Source organism: Panthera uncia, chromosome A2, assembly GCF_023721935.1.
Source record: "Panthera uncia isolate 11264 chromosome A2, Puncia_PCG_1.0, whole genome shotgun sequence".
In the NCBI taxonomy this organism is placed as follows: domain Eukaryota; kingdom Metazoa; phylum Chordata; class Mammalia; order Carnivora; family Felidae; genus Panthera; species Panthera uncia.
In genome coordinates this window covers 106164436-106182466 of record NC_064816.1, presented here as the reverse complement: position 1 = coordinate 106182466, position 18031 = coordinate 106164436, and the positions used below count along the sequence as shown (strand labels likewise).

General features: G+C 33.1%; 1 protein-coding gene across 5 annotated transcripts in view; it reads left to right on the top strand.

Moving 5' to 3' along the window:
• SNX13 (sorting nexin 13) overlaps positions 1–18031 on the top strand; it is a 135694-nt gene that overhangs the window by 32119 nt on the left and 85544 nt on the right. For 3 of the 5 annotated variants that reach the window (XM_049642876.1, XM_049642874.1, XM_049642875.1), the window contains exons 2-4: positions 11725–11837; positions 16004–16106; positions 17814–17903. In XM_049642876.1, coding sequence (XP_049498833.1) covers positions 11725–11837; positions 16004–16106; positions 17814–17903 — 306 coding nt within the window. Of the gene's footprint in view, positions 1–5734; positions 5880–9240; positions 11838–14151; positions 14183–16003; positions 16107–17813; positions 17904–18031 lie in introns of all 5 variants that reach the window. The other 2 variants (XM_049642879.1, XM_049642878.1) reach the window with 2 other exon arrangements.

Below are 18031 nucleotides of genomic sequence, written 5' to 3'. Positions count from 1 at the left end.
AAATAAATTTCATTGGTATAAAAATTAGAACTTACAATTAAAAATTATATTTAAGGGGCACCTGGGTGGTTCAGTAGGGTGAGTGTCCAGCTTCAGCTCAGGTTATGATCTCATGGTTCCTGAGTTTGGGCCCCACCTAGGGCTCTGTGCTGACAGCTCAGAGCCTGGAGCCTGCTTCAGATTCTGTGTTCCCCTCTCTATCTGCCCCTCCCCACTCATGCTCTGTCTCTTTCTGCCTCTCAAAAATAAAGAAAACTAATAAAAAAATTTTAAAAAATTATATTTAAAATAGTGCCACAAAATGTTAGAATTTGATGATTAATTTTTGAATTCACTGGCTTTTCACCGTATCATAGTAGATTATAAGAGGTATTTATTTACTAGGAGCCTTGAATAAGGGAAGTGTAATTTTCTTTGGTTGGAGAGGGGACTCTAAGTGGAATTGAAGTATGTGCTGGTATATTATATCAACCAAAATTTTGATGATCTAATAATTATCCATACTTAGGTGATACATATTTTTTATATGTTTGTAGTTTATCTTAGAGTTTTCTGTGTCAGAGTGGTTGGTCTCTAGTTTCCTATACTAAGATGAGAGATTATGAAATTTGTGAAGTGAATTTAAATAGTTAATTTTAATATATAAAAATAGTTTTGTGGTTTTTCTTTTTTACATTTTATTAAAAGTTGCATGAATTTTGAGTTTGACTTTTAGCATTTGTTCTTTTAATTTATGACTGATGGCATCTTGTTATCATTTTCTCTCTTTGTGAAATCATTTTGTACTTGTGATTATTTATATGTAGTTTTTAAAAGATTTTTCGGTGAGCAATTTTCAGTTTACGAATTGGGGGAAAGGTATAGAGATTCCTATCTGTTTTCTGCTCTCATATACATGTAGTCTCCCTTATATATCTCTCACAAGAATGGTAGATTTTGTGGAGGCTAAACTTAAATTGATGCATGATAATCACCCAAACTCTAGTTTACCTTGGGGTTCACCTTTGTTCGTGTTGTACATTTGGTGGGTTGCAGCAGAAGTATAATAACATATCCATCATAATATCATCCAGGGTGTTCTCAGTCCCCTAAAAATTCTCTGTACTCTTTACTTGTTCATCTTCCTATCTTGTCTCCCTCAACCACTGATGTTTTTATTGTCTTCATAGTTTTGCCTTTTGTAGAATGTTATATAGTTGGAATCATACTGTATGTAACTTTTTTATATTAGCTTTTTTAACATTGTAACACACATTTAAGGTTCTCCATGTCTTTTCATGGTTAGATAGCTCATTTCTTTTTAGTGGTGAATAATATTCCATTGTTTGAATGTACCACAGTTTATCTACTCAGCTACTTTAGGACATCTTGGTTGCTTCTAAGTTTTGCCAGTGATGAATACACTTGCTTTAAATAAATTCTGTGCAGGTTTTTATAGGCATGTTTTCATTCCTTGTGGGTAAATACCAAGGAGCATGATTTCTGGATCATATGGTAAGAGTATATTTAGTTTTGTAAGAAATTGCCAAATTGACCTCCAGAATGGCATTTTACCTTTCCACTAGCAGTGTATGAGATTTCCTGTTGTCCCACGTCATGTCAGTATTTGGTGTTGTCAGTGTCCTGGATATTGGCCATTCTGATAGATGTGTGGTGGTATCTCATTGTGGTTTTAATTCACATCTCCCTGATGACATATGATGTAGAATATCTTCTCACATGCTTATTTGCATGTATATCTTCTTCAGTGAGGTGTCTATTAAAGTCTTTGGCTCATTTTTTAATTAGGATTGTTTGTTTTCTTATTTTTGAATTTTAAGAGTTCTTTGTATATTCTGGATAACTCCTTTATCTGATGTGTCTTTTGCAAATATTTTCTCCTAGTCTGTGGCTGATCTTTTACTTATTGTGATACTATCTTTTGCTGAACAGAAGTTTTTAATTTTAATGAAGTGCAGTTTATCATTTATTTCTTAATGGGTTGTCTTTGGTGTTGTAGCTAAAAAGTCATCATCATGCTCAAGGTCATGTAGGTTTTCTCTTATGTTTTCTTCTGGAGTTTTATAGTTTTGTCTTTTACTTTCAGGTCTTTGATCTATTTTGAGTTATTTCTTATGACAGTTATAAGATATGTTGTCTTAAATTCATTTTTTTTTTTTTTTGCATATGGATGTTTATTTTTCCCAGTATCATTTGTTGAAAAGAATGTCTTTGATTATGTGTAGTTTTTTGGAAGTTCTTGAATAGTGCATTTATCCCTCACAACTTACTTTGTTGCCATTTATAAATGGAATCTTTAAATATATTTAGGGATAACATTATAAATAGCCTTGAGCATTGGGCTTAAATTCAGTAAACAAATGATATTCTCTGTCCTACTTTTAAATCCAAGGGTACTTTCTCTTGAATAGCCTTAGCATCTGTGAATCTTTGTTCAGTTGGAGTTTTTATTTTTGGAAATTACCAGAACTTTAGTGAATAAAGTTTGTAATCAGTTTTGGGTAATACCATTTTGATGGAAAAAAAGTAGCTGACTGTAAAGAAAAGAGATTGATTTTCTTAACTGCAAAATTGCCTTTTGAAGGCAATTTCAAAGGAGTTTGCTCTAGAGGCTTTATCTTTTCTGTATTTCCACTTTGTAAATCTTTTTATTGTGATACTTAATCACTGTTCTATGTTGTCATTACAAGTGTATTTTACTTATTTAGTTTGTGAGCATATTGAGGACAGAAACTGATACATCTTTGTATAATTAAGGCCCAGTACATAACTATGTAATTATTATAGAATCATATGAAATCCCCCAAAATAATTATTTTGAATAGTTGTTCTTATATAAAACGTGCACATAACCACGCAAAAAATAGGATGTTAAAACTCATTACTTAGTTGCATATTTAAAAGAATCTTTTTCTTTTCTTTTCCTTTTCGTTTCTTCTCTTTTCTTTTTGAAAGAGACACATGTGAGTAGGGGAGGGGCAGAGAGAGAGGGAGACACAGAATCTGAAACAGGTTCCAGGCTCTGAGCTGTCAGCACGGTTCCCAACGTGGGGCTCAAAACCATGAACCATGAGATCATGACCTGCACTGAAGTTGGATGCTTAACTGACTGAGCTACCCAGGGGCCCCTAAAAGAATAATAGCCAAGTGTATGTTGCTCTACTGTGAACTAATGATAGGAAATTTTTAATCCCAAATTATTTTCTGGGGTGTAAACATGGAGCATGTTTGTGGGCTGTTTATTTTGTGAAGTGGTTACTTAAGAAATTCAAGTACATTTGCTATGTACGTAAATTTTGTGATTATTGTGTATGTTTAAACAATTTTTTAATAAAGCATTTCAAGCATTAAAAGTAGAAAGATTAATGAATTCCCTATCCTCATGCCCAGCTTAGACATTTATCAACACATGGGCAGTTACGTTTTATCTATATGTTTTTTCACTTTTTCCCCAGTCTCTACTTACAGAATTATTTTGAAGTGTATTCTAGATATAGAATTTAATCTGTAAATAATTCCTCATGTGTCTGTAAAACATAAAGATTCTCTTTGTTAAAATATAACCATGATGTCATTCTACCAAGTAAAAAATAAGCAGTAACTTAATATCATTAAATATCCAGAAAATATTAAGAATTACCCATTACCCATTTCTCTTTTCCTTCCTCATCCTTTTTTCTCTTTTCCTTTCTCCACTGTATTTCCTTTAAAATCAAGTTGAATAAGCTCTACATATTGCAATTTTACCCACAGATTCTCCCAAACCCTCTTCCTTCCTCCCTTCCCCCCTTCTCTTATATGGGTTTTCTCTTACCCTTCATTTGTTGAAGGAACTCTGTGTTTTTTGCCCTTTAGTGTTTCTCACAGTCTCGAGTTTTTGCTTAGGTCATCTCCATGGTGTACTGTAACATTTTCTCTAGTCTTCTGATTTCCTGAAATCAGATTCAGGTTTGATTCCCCCTCCATACAAGAATATTTCATAGATGGTGGTGTGTTTTTTTCTTTCAGGAAGCATATGATATCTGGTTTGTGTTCGTTCTTTCTCTCCCTCCCTCCTTCCCTTCTTCCTCTGCTAGACCTCTAATATATTAAGGATTGCAATATGGTGCTATTCTGATTCAATCATTTCTTCTTTATTATATGGAATATTTCCTTAAAGAGAAATTAAATTTTCATAAACTGTCTGATTACCCTGATAAATGCTTAATTCTGTGCCACTTTTCAAACAGAGTTGCACCCTTTAAAGGTCATTAATGGAATTTAAAAAAAGTCTTCATATTTTCATGAACTCAAATATTTGAAGTGCTCCCATCCACTGCAGTTACCAATCTTAGTGATGCCATCTTTAACCAATTAAAGCGTTTTCAGGTTGTCTTGAGTCCTTTTTTTAAAGTTTATTTGTTTGGGGGGCTCAAACCCATGAACCGTGAGATCATGCATGACCTGAGCCAAAGTCAAGAGCCTGACTGAACCACCCAAACGCCTCTCCTGAGTCCTTCTGACTTGTCCTCAGTGGTCTATAGTAGCTTTCTGGTATATCAAGGTACGCAGGCCCAGTTTAAACTTATTTCCTGCCCCAGTCTTGGAATCAACCATTGCTTCAATAGCCCTGGTTTGCTTTAGTGGAACTGTCAACACTATTTTTCTACTGAAGCACACTATTAGATTTTCATTGTTATTGTTATTAGAGTGCATATCACTAATGATCCACAGTTGAATAACTGTATTGTAAAATCACTTAAAATAGTTTCTCTGTGTGGTTATTCCACATTAGTAGTATATAGTTAGATTGATTTTACTTTGCTTTTGATGGTATAAACGTATTTATACCATTACAAAATCAGATCCACACAACAAAGTGTTTTTAGATGTCTAGTTCTTATAATTGTCTCCTCTACCTCCATTTTCTTCATTCCTCATAAATCATTTAAAAAAGTATCTGTATATACTTATATTAAAAAAATAAGCAAATGTGTGTTTATTTATAACTCTCTTTCTTAGGTGAATGATAGCTATACATACTTTACTAATATGTAGTTGAATTCAGAATAATCAGGGTCAATATGCTGATACAAAAAAAAATGCAGTTTGTGTAGAATACATAGAACTGGTATTTTCCGTTCTGATATCTTGATGGATTCTAGTAGCACATAAGTAGAAATTTAACTGTCTTATTCTTTGGTACGTTTAAAATTTTTGCGTTAACCAGTTATTTTTTAGGGAATACTTTTCCTTTTTGTATGTCATATATATATACGACATGTGCACACATATGTCATCTATATACACACATATGTTTGTCTCCTTCATAAACAAATTAAAAATAGACCTTTATCTGCCAAATGGAAACATTAGGAAAAGAATCTATTTTGCTTCTTTTTGATGGAGATTGAAGGTTTATTATTTAAACATATCTCTATTATTTTTGAGATTTATTACTTACATAGACTCCAAAACAGTATGTGTAACTAGAAATATGTAGTCTCTGAAAATCTCTTTTGATTAATTTATTTCATTCTTGTGTATCTACTAGAGACCTTTTATTAGAAATTCGGGAAACTTTGATAAAGTAGTTTTTCAATTTGAGGCTTTGAGTATTTATTGGAAGTCTGTCAGGACTATTCTTTGCTATACTGCCTCATCCACATTTTAAATAATTTTATGATTTTTCCTGTATAAGAGAAAGTGTTCAGTTAATACAGTCTTTTGTTTTCTTTTGTTTTCAATACTACAGTTACATCAAGACTCCAATTCAGTGATTCCCAGTGTATGGGCTGTGGGGATGAGAAGAGGGTCTGCAGCCTATAACGTAGTTTGTATCCTGAATAAACAAATGCATATTATGAATGTACCTGCTGTTGTTTTCAAACTGTGTATAGGTATGTGGTAATTGACAGTAATCTAGTTTAAAAAACAGTAATTTATTGTAGCTTGTATATTCTTTGTCATTGGATGCTAGGAGTCCTGATTGTGTATAATTGTGTGGTAGTCTATGACCTTTTATAACTACTGCTCTAATAAAAAGTGAAGGGTTTGTTCAAGCGGTCATCTGTATATTTGTATATAATTCATTCTTGAAAATCTGTAACAGTTGAACAATACACTTTTCTTGTAAGGGAGAAGGTTCTATTACCAGAGAACTAAAAATACACACCCCCGATTGGGAGAGGTAGGAGAAACTCCACAAATATCCAGTGGCTGTTACCTTTGCAGGTTGGGTATTCAGCCATCTTGGAGACCAGGGTCATTGACTGAGGTGTCTACCCTTTCCACAGGCCCTCTATCTCCCCTGGCTCAATACACCCGATCACAGTAGTCTTTAACTATCCTCCCAAGAATATACTAGGTATCTTAAGTAAGAGTGAGTGGAAGAGGGTCTTTATTCCTGTGTGCCTGGAGTGTGAAAAGCGGGGTTTGGGACCAGTTGCCCCAGCAAATGTACTCATGATCCCTGTGTGGCTCCTGTTCTGTGACTTCCTCCCTGAAAAGGAAATAATAAGGTGGGATGCCGTGAGCATGTGTTGAGGCAGCCTAAGGAAAGCTTTTTTGTACATCAGTCTCGTGGAAGAACAAAGTCCAGCTTTTTGAGTGATTTTTGAGAGTGGGAATTTGGTATGGTTTGTACTAGAAAGAATGTATAGCTCTGCTTAAAGCCATAAGGTGAGGGGTGGAGGAGCACTTCAATTTAGGCTGCTTTTCCTTTTCACTTTTCCTAGACCTTCTTCCTTTCTTGCCATTTCCCCTTTCCCCTCCTTTTCTCCCTTCCCCTTTCCTTCCATCCCCTTCGTTTTACTTCTCTAGTTAGTAAATTAAATAGTTACATAATTAGTGAACAACTTCTTTGTACCAGGCTTTGGTTAAATTATTATATAATGTTGAATAAGACAAGGTTCCTATAGTTACAATAAGGCCACTCTTCTTATGAGTACTTATTTTTTTTGTTAAGTAAGTAAAGTTTCATAAGAAGTAAGATTTCATAAGAAATCATATGACTTCTGTGACCCAAATTGGCGCTGAAGTAGTATCAGTTTTAAGATACTCATCCCTATCTGTCTGGCTGCCCTATGCCATATAATGTGTTCAGATATACCAGGTCATTATAACTCTGAGGGTGGTTGACCCATTCTAGTGAGACTTACATCACAGTCTGACGTCCATGTTGTGGGAGCTCTGACCCATCTGTTTTTTATGTGATCTAAAATAAAATAGCTGTTTCCACTTAGTCCCATTCTCCTATAGCCAGGAGAATCTGGGTCTGGCTTTGCATTGAAATAGCTGTGTCATTATGAAGAAAGTTACTTAATCAATCTATTACAGTTAGATTTGACTTGAGAGTCCACTTACTGTGCTAATGGGAATTTTGGATCAAAGAGAGTGATTTTGCAGAGTTTACACAGAATGTTAGTGGTAAACTGACTCTATTTTCTTTGTGTTCTTACTACTATATGATGCTACCCTTACTATCATAAGAGATTATGGTGAGGAACAGATGAAATAGATATCAACAGGACTTGATAGGCATAAAATATTACAGGGAAAATTATTTCCACTTGCTTCCTGTTGTCAGGAGGCATTATCCTTTCTTGGTTCTTGAACATCTTGGAAGCAGGGGTCAGTTTTTATGTCTATGTGTCCCTGTGCTCAAAGCCACACTGATGTGTATAGTGTCAGGACATACTCATAAATTGAGACCCTTGAAATTCTTTCCGTTACTTATGTAGGGTATACATGGTTATATTGATTTTCTAATAAAAATTATATACTTATATTCAGACCAGGGATTTATTATATTCATTACAAGACATTTTCTGACTAATATCTTGGGAAGCGTATTAAATTGATTAATTTTTGGATAAAGGGAAGCACTCGTTGATGATTTTAACATTCTTTTCTTTTTGTGATTTAACTTTAGGTAGTTGTCAGTGACAAATTTTAAGGTTTAATAAGGAGCTGGGATTTCCCTAGAATCAAATCTCACTTTTATGCTTACTAGCTTGCATGACCTTGGGCAGTTTTTTATTTTAAGCTTCTCTGTGCCTTGGTTTCTCTCTTGCTAAACTAGGAATAATTGCGATTAAGGTAAAATTGAATACAAGACCAGGGACTCATTTACTCCCCACAACAGCCACATAGGTGAGGAAATTAAGGCATTTGGTGATTACCCAACTAATAAATAGTAAAGGTGAGATTTGCACTCAGTCTAACTCCAAAGTCCATACTTTTGGGGCACTATGCTGTACTAAGTTCTTGATTACTTCATAAAATGTTCTGAGAAATAAATGAGATAGTGTTTAGAATGTTTGGTACAGTTTTGGTTCTCAAAGCTTTTTGAATTTTTGAGTTGTGGAAAAGGTTTTGTGGACCTAGTGATTAAGGAAAATTATAAATAGGTAGTTGTTCTTAGTTCTAAACAGTTCTGATAGCTTGTTAGAAATGAAAGAATCACAGAGATAATGGATCAGCATCTGCATTTTAAGAGTCTGTATTTAAGGTCCTTAAAGTTTGAGAAGCACTAGAGTAGATGATTTTGAAAATTTCTTCCAATGCCTAGTTGATAAGTCCGTGATTTTAAGGAATCACATAGCATGGGTATTTCGGTGTTGATTATTGTATTTAGAGGAGAAAATGATAATATGTCAAGTATTATTTTAATGTAAATCACTGTAATAGAGATCTGTTTCTATTTTTTGGCTTCCATGGTAGGTCAGTTCTTGAGGTAATGAATACTTATTTGAATTTGTAAAAAGTTTCTGATGTGGTACAGAATTATCCTAAATTTTATCATCTTAGGAAATAATTAGAACTCAAGATTTTTATATGGTTATGGTGTAAGATTAGTTGTTTTTCTTAATCTCACCAAATAATAACATTATAATATCAACCAATTACATTATATCTGGGAACACTTGGAATAATATGAAACTTTCTAGTTTTGGACAATTCACTATTCTGGTGTTTCCATGAACAGTTTAAAATTTGACGTTAACTATAAATGAGCTCCTGACTTGCTTGATTTGACATGCTTAATTTTATTAGTCTCTGGAATATAAAAATTTCTTTCACAATTAAAGAAAGGGTCTTCTCTTGTAGAGTTTTAAAACTATGACAGTAATGTCTATTTTGTTCACTGTTAAGTCACTAGTGCCTGGCACATTGTGATAGATATTGACAAGTGTTTGTAGAATGAATGAGTAATAATTCATTTTTTTGATCATTTTGCTACCATTTTCAAATGAGAAGAGACAAGATTCTGAAAACTTATGTTTTAGACATTCGAGCATCTACCATGGTAACTAACTGCTGCATTAAATAATCTTCCCCATATTAACTAACTGTGATTCTTCTTTAAAAATTTTTTTAATTGTGAGATGTATGATTCACATAGAAGAAATATTACATTTATTCAGTTTAAGGCAAACAGTTGATTAAGAAATAGAACCCTACTGAATATTTGAGAAGCCTCCTGTGGGTTGTCCTCCAATTGCATGCTCCCTTCCTTTATCTACAGAGGTAGCCAGTTTGCTTCGTTTCATATTTTTTTTTTAAATTTTTTTTAACGTTTATTTATTTTTGAGACAGAGAGAGACAGAGCATGAACAGGGGAGGGGCAGAGAGAGAGGGAGACACAGAATCGGAAGCAGGCTCCAGGCTCTGAGCCATCAGCCCAGAGCCCGACGCGGGGCTCGAACTCACGGACCGCGAGATCGTGACCTGAGCTGAAGTCGGATGCTTAACCGACTGAGCCACCCAGGCACCCCTGCTTCGTTTCATTTTAAAACCTCTTAAAATATCCAAGCAGTAAGTTGTTTAGTTTTGACAAACTGGCTAGCAAGCATAAATCTAACATTGTAAAGAAAGAATAATATTGTAAATATTAGGCCAGATCTCAATGGAGAAGGTAGATTGATTAAAGTATTTGGGTCAGAGTCTGGTTTCAGCTTTCCTGAGAGTGTATGAGAACTCTTTGCAGGGAATTCAGTGGATAAGGTTTTGAGTGAATCTTGGGAAATAGCATCTGCTTTCCATAGTTGGGCCTCTGGCAGTACTGTAGTGTGGATCAGGTACTGGATGTTCAGCAGAAGGATTGGACTGCTTTTGTATTTTAAATCCCCATGGTTTACTTTCAGCTCTTAGAAGTCAGAGACCACTTCTGTAGGTGAAATAGTTTCCCCAGCTGATTCAAGGAGGAAATCATGAGGTTAGAGCAGAAACTTCATCAGTGGGTGTTCTGTCCTCTGGTTAAAAAGATAATAGTGGCCAGAATGAGGAAAAAGGATAATAAATACAAACGAACAAGATTGAAGTAGCCTTATATAGAAGAAGAAATATTTAAAATTTCCACAGAGTGACATTAAAGAGGATATGAATAAATGGAAAAACATTACTTGGGGTAGGAAGACTCATTATTATAAATTATACTTAAATAAATCTTTTCTAAGATTTCTGTTCATGTGTCATCTAGCCGAAAGCTTCTTATATAGTCCTATATATATAACTTATATAGCAATCATATGTAATTGCTTTATTTTTCTCCCTAGCACTTTTCCCTGGCTGATATAACTGTACATTTATTTATTACTTGTTTTTTCCCCTTCTGGAATGTAAACTTATGCAAATGTGTAAATTTATGAGAGTATGCTTATCTCTCTCTTTTCTAGAAGGTAGCCTTATGAGGATATGTTTTATTCCTTGTGGTTTCCCCAAGCACCTTCAGCTTATAGCACATAAGAAACATTCATTGACTGAGGAATGAATGAATAAATAAAACTGTTCTTTCTCTCATAATCCATAGAACTTACTGTCTATTCCAGTTTTTTGGTCATTAATTTTGTTCACTTTAGCATCTTATAATGCTTTCTATTATTTTCTTTTGGTTCAGTGTCTAATTGTTTCATTCCTGTAAGACATTCTTCTCTGTGCTCCTTGATGGCAGGAATGGGACAAGTGCATCCTTTGTAGGCCTCACAGTACAAGGCAAATGCATGTAGGAACTTACTGAATTGAATACGTTTATTTATTCGTAAGGACTTAAATTGCTAAAATCCAGTTTGCTTTCAACAAAAGGAGTATTTTAAATATATAATACAGTATAATTCTAAACAAAACAGGGTTTTTTGTTTATTTTTAAGGATTGAGAATTTTGGAGATTTTTTTGAGCTCATGGTGTATTTTGGTAACTGAAAATTGGAAGTTGTGCAATTATAATTTTATAAATTTCTATGTAAATTTGAGTAAAATTTTCAGTGAGATGTGGATTTCTTACCTTGAAATTTTAAGTTTTAAAAAATGTTGTTATACTGTATTTCTGTTGGAACTTAGTTTTAAGATGAAATACTCTAAACATGTACAACTTTGGAGGCTATTTAACGTTTTATATATATGTGTGCATATGTAAATGTTTTTATAAATACTTTTTTTATCATTTCTCATGCCAGCATATCATTCAACAGTTTGTGTAATGATTGCTTTTGTGCTTTTACATTGCCACTAGATTTTTAAAAAATCATTGCTGATGTAGTATACATCCCTTTCTACGTATAGATTCTGTATATTGTTTCTTAGAGATAAGTCTCCAAGAATGTAGTTAACATTTTCAAAAACAAATTATGTAACAAATACTGCAAATAGTATTGTATATGTTGAAAGGATGTAAAAGTTTTGTTTTTTTTCTAATTCATATGGAAATTTATTTATTAAAAATTATTTTCCTTTTCTTTATTTCAGACCAGTCTATCCATATGGGGATGGGGAAGCCTTGGCATTGTCCTTTCTCTAATAACCTTTGGACCCTTTGTAATATTTTATTTGGCATTTTATATCCTCTGCTTTGTGGGTGGGTAAGTATTCTCAAAGATAATCTTATAATTGCTATGTCATACTCTGTTGTTAAAAATCGAAACAAATGACCATGAGACCTCAAGAAGAAGAAAAAAATGACCATGAGAAATGGAAGTATGGTTTGTGAATGCTCTTTTTTGCAAATTATTTTTTACCAAAGTTAAATGAAATAAAATGAAGATACCTGATAAAATAAAAGCAATGTAATGGGGGACACTTGGGTGGCTCAGTCGGTTGAGCATCTGACTTTGGCTTAGGTCATCGTCTCCCAGTTCGTGAGTTCGAGCCCTGTGTCGGGCTCTGTGCTGACAGCTCAGAGCCTGGAGCCTGGTTTGGATTCTGTGTCTCCTCTCTCTCTATCCCTCCCCCCCATTCGTGCTTGTGTGCGCTGTCTCTCTCTCAAAAATAAACAAACATTAAAAAAAAAAAAACAATGGTGATTATTATTTGTATCAGAAATATGCGTAATAATTTTCAAAAAGCTTTCAATTTCCAATGATATAAACTTTTTGTATAATTTGACAGTTTTAAAGAGTTTTTATTCCTTTTAGTGTTATTACCTTTTAGGAGTGAAAAAATTTTAAATCTATTATATTAATAAGTTATATTGAGATGATTCAAGTTTTATATAGTATAGAAGATACTGTTTCATTGATTAGACTTCAAACAATGTTAATTTCCCTTGGGGAATGCTGTTACTTTGTTATAGAAAATTCAAACAACCGATTTTGCCTTTTTCTCTTCATGTTTGTTTGGTTAACAGTGTTTATGCTTTACCTTGAATAGATAATCCTTTACAAGAGAGGTTTCAGTCATGATTTAGTATAGCTTCCTATATGGAGCATTTGGTATCAGATGTGAGTTGTATATGAGAAAATCTATAGAAAACAGAGGTAGATGCTTGTTATTTAGATACTCAAACCAAGGTCGCTTAGCTGAGTATTTTGTTGTTACTATGTGTGTGTGAATGTACATATATGTTTGTGTGTATGTCTGTATTTTTAAGATACGTTTATGTAATTGTGGAATGAATACCTTTGAGTTCTTTTTTTTTTTTTTTTTAAGTTTATGTATTTTGAGAGAAAGCAAGCAAGCACGGGCACCAGTGTGGAGGGTGGGAGAGGGAGAGAATCCCAAGCAGGCTTCTGGCTGTCATCGTGGAGTAGGCTGACATGGGACTCAAATTTTCGAACCGTAGTAAGATCATGACTGAGCCAAAGTCAAGAATTGGGTGCTTAACTGACTCAGCCACTTAGGCACCCTCTTGAGTTCTTTTTAAAAAATCTTTTGAGACCCCAAATATTTGGAAGAGCTATTTGAACCTATAGGTTTAGAGAACTTAGCTGAATTGAATAGCATATATAAACTGTGTTCTGAGAGACTGTGTAAGATACTCAAGAACTGACTTCTAAATGTACATAACACCACCCACCTCTTTCACAATAGGGTTTGAAAGTTATGTGTAGCCATTTTATAGGGAGTGTACCCACTGTTTGTAGAACAAGTGAGAATCAAATCAAACATTTACCTTAAGGACTATTCCTAAAACTATATTTCAGATTGAATATTTTCATCATTATTGCTTAGATATGATACTATATACTGAAGCAATTAGAAATAAGCCATAGGAATTAGATAAGTAAAATTTTGAATATCTTTGTTGATTATAAAGATGACTGAAGACTTTATAGGTCTACAGCCTTCTTTGCTTCATAAATTAGACTTCTTTGTTACAAATTAAGACCAGAGCAGCATGGTTGCATAACTATACGGTTGCACCTCTTCTCTATAGGGTCATGAGTGATTTTACCGATTGGAAAGGAGACTGTTTTGACATGTTTCTCTGAAAAGGAGAGATTTCTTCTGTTCACTAAATGAATAAAAGTTTGGCAAAAGTGATGGAGAAGGATTTCAGAATATTTTCCAATATTTCATAAAGGGAGGAAATTGCAACTTTATTTGTCAGCAGGAGCTCTAGGATCCTTTGGAAGGTGGAGGAGTGGAGAATCATTTCTCTTACATGAAAACTCCATATAAAGTTTTGGAAAAGGGGAAGGGTGATGAGTCCATTCATTTCAGAGTCATGGTAACTTTTCTTGTTCCCTTTGTGAGTCTGCAGATTTATCAAGAAGTAATCTCAAAATATTTTTTAGACACTTCTAAAGTTCTGTAAATTTTTAGATAAGATGGAATTTTGAAGGGTGTGTGAAGGCCACTAAAACTCTTTGGGTAGATAATATGAAGAGTCACATGGTAGGGTCTGAAATTCTAAGTTGATATTATATCATAAATTGATTGGATGTTCTGTCCCAGGTTGTTGATCTCCATGAAATTCCCTGCTATGGTAAGGGAACTTTAACTTAAATACTAAGGGCTTCCCAAAATTGTCTCAGGGGGTTAGTTAATTAAGCATTTCTCAATTAACTCTGTTATGGTCAATGAGTACCATAATTCCTGAATCACATCTTTCCTATATTGTCTTTAACTACAAAGAATGATTGTCTTTTCTTTAATGTAACTTTGTATGGTTTAATGCTTTATGAATTGTAAGAACGAAAATAGGTTTTTAAATATCAATCTTAAGTAAAATAATTACATTCCATATACTAACCATTTCTTAATTTTAGTGCTTTTTTATTGTGCAAGTTTTTAAAGTTATTTTTTTCCCCTTAAAAATGCAAGTTTGAGAGGAATTAATACATTTCCTATGGCAACCACCTTTTGTTTTTGTTCTACAGTTTGCCCTTCTACATTGTTGCTAATGTATATATTTTGCTTATAGTCAAAGCTAATTCCTTATTTTCTAATAAAAAGAAAACTTTTGGAAGGAAGATCATTTAGGGATTTTTTTTTGTGTGTTTTTAAAAAAAAATTTTGGGGATGCTATTGATACTATATTATGGGCTACTTCATGTGGTTCTGTTGTATCGGATGATAGAGTCATTTGTAGCATCTGATTTTACTTAAACCTCAAGGCTGAAACTATTAATTAGGTTCTTTGTAAGATCAAACTGTTCCTTCGCTTACTTTCCTACTATCATACTTTGGACAAAGGTTAGTGTTTTATCAGTCTGTTTCATGATAATATTTTTGTTAGCACTGTTAACTTAATGTAAGCATTTTATTGTGTCTGTAAATGTACATATCACTAGATAAAACTGAACTATGGGGCCAGCTTGATTCTTACTAATAGCAGATGCAAGACAGGTGAAATTTTTGGTAATTCTGAGGCCAGCTCTTTTAAAAAGAAACAAAAATAGAATTGATGACATGGGCTCATATGACTTGGTTTTCTCCACTCCCCTTTCTGCGTTTGTGGTGCTTCTACTAAGGAGCAGATAGCCACAGAAAGCAGAGAACTTTGAGAATCTTCCTTTCAGTAGTTGAGGCTGACCATAGTTAATTTTTCACAGTTCCCTTGTCACCACAGCCTTTGAATCATTGGAAGATTACTCCAAGATCATTGTAAAGTTAGAATTTGATGTTTTTTTGTTTTTTTGTTTTTTTTTTTTTTTTTATGGATTTCCTATCTACTTAGTGGTGCTTAGATTTAAGTGGTAAATTTTAAATATAGAAAATATTGATAACGTTTAGTAAATACAGTAAAGCAGTTCTAAACCAGTTTTTGTCTTACTGCAACTCTGTAATTATTTCAAAACAATTAGCCTTTGGGATATATTTATATGTATCTTTAATTTCCAGTCTGACTTTAAACTATAAATTAAATCTCTTTCTTTCCTGTATAGCCTTTATTTATTTTATTTCCATAGTGGCAAATTATATTACTATCTCACATTAATCAGTTAACTACAGAAATGTGTGATTTTAGCTATGGATTTAGATCCTATTTGTCTTTGGTTAGCTAGCCTACTTACTTATCGAGGGCTGATTTTCCTAAAGTTTGAACTTGTTGCCCGGGATTCTTTATGAAGTATATTGTATAAAAACTTTGAAAGGCACTCTTGTGTAAATTCATAAAATATTTATAGGTGTTTTAAACTTCAGAACATAACAAAATTGTCAGTTACTTGCCTTGCCAAAGTCAAAAACTGACTTTTTAGTGAATGACAGGGCATCTATTAAACCTGAAAAATACATTTGGTAATAGATGTGTTAACTTATAATAAAATTTTATTTTTGTATCTAAAATTAATTTTTCCCCCAGGGGTTTTGTGGTTACTCTCCTGTTTGGAAAAACAAACTCAGAGAAGTACCTAGAACAGTGTGAACACTCATTTCTTCCTCCAACATCCACTGGGATTCCTAAGGTAAATAGAGTAAAGGAATGTGTGAAACCTCAAAGTCCTTTTCTATGCAGTGATGATAATGTGATCACCTGTATATGGCTTGGCAATTTTCCTGTAATTCACTAATGCTCACTGTCAATTTATGGGAGACTTCCTGATCATGCTTAGAAAATGCATTTTTAAAAGATTACTTTGAAAACTTTTTTAATGTTAGATGTTAAAAAGTGGAAATGCAAGTTTTAGGAAAAGATAGAAATTTGGGCCCTCATCCTGCTATCTTAACATAAGATTTCAAAATTTGGAATGAAGTAAATTACATAGAAACCGGAGAGAAGAAAATGGGTACTTTTCTTTAACTGACTTGGAAAATACAGCTTGCAGTTAGGCTATGCAGTATCTATAATTTTAATAATTTAGGCCCAGTTTTATACACATATATATATATATATATATATATATATATATATCCAACATCTTGAATGTTGGTATATTTCTATTTTTTATATCATAACCTATAAAAATAAATTGGAATTCAGTATTATAAATAAGCTTCAGATTTGCATTGCCTTCAATTGTTGGGTATTCAGGATGGTTTGTTTCATCTTGTATGAAGAGAGACGAATGGTCTGGAGTTGATACCTGTATTTTAACTTTACATTTATTAACTTGTCCATTATGTGCTAAGATGTAGGAGATGCAGAGATAGTAATATACAGTATTATTTTATATTACTGAAATAAAAGAATTTCACCCCATCCTAGTAACTTTCATATTAATAATTTTTTTTTCTTCTAATACTTAACATTTAAAATCTCTTTGAGACTTTCTCCTGGCCTCCTTTAGAATTCCTGTTTATACGTATTCTTTTGAGTTTGCTCACAAATCTTTTCGAGGAAATGAACCTTTTCTTTTTGGATTGTTTCTTAGCCATCCATTACTTTTCATTCATTGGAATGGTACATAATATAGGATGGGAAATATGTTAAAAATTAATATCCTAAATGGAAATAATAACAGTCAAGACTAGCTAAGTCTTATAATCTGTTTTTTAGTACATCATATAAAAAGAGTGATTTTCATTTGCTATTTCTAAAATGATATATAAGTATGTTTTATGAAAAAAGTCTTAGCAGTTGCATGTTATAATTTGAAGCCTATGTTTTATATATATATATATTTGTGCTTTGCTATTCATATATTTAATTGAAGAGTGTCCCACTGATTTTCACTGTATTTCCAGTCCACTGATCTTTCTGAAGACTACAGAGAAATAGAGGAATTCATTTTCTTTAGTTGCTAAAAATCATCCCTAAATAAAGTTAATTAAAATATATTCATTTGGCAGCTGTGTATATAGGCTGGGAAGGGAGAAGAGGAGAGTTTAATAAAGACAATTATTAATTTGACTCACCTGAAACACTAACTTAGGGCTTTGAAGTTTAATTGAAATATAGCAACAATATCTTTTCAGTTTTCTCACATTATAAATAATATTTGCTGATTTTTTAAATTTTTGAGGATAACAATAGAATTTTTTTCTGGGTGTCTAACTTTGTTAGAGAAACTTTGAGAGCTGGTGTTTGGTTTATACCAGAGCCTTAAGAAATAGGGCTATTATTGACTGACTTGAAGATGACAGGAAAGTTACAATGAATATTCAGTTAGAAGTGAACTATAGAGATTTTAAATTGAGAAACTGTGCAGTAAAATGTTATTATTTTCTTTAAGTGCTTAGAAGAAATGAAACGAGAAGCCAGGACTATAAAGATTGATAGAAGATTGACAGGTGCCAATATAATTGATGAACCTCTCCAGCAAGTGAGTTTTCCTTTGTGGTATTTGCATACCTTGTATTGTGTAATAAGGTTTATTTCTTTTGAAAATACTAGGAAATATTTTTTGTTATATATGTAATATGCTGGAAATTTATTAAGCTGTCCTTGGAT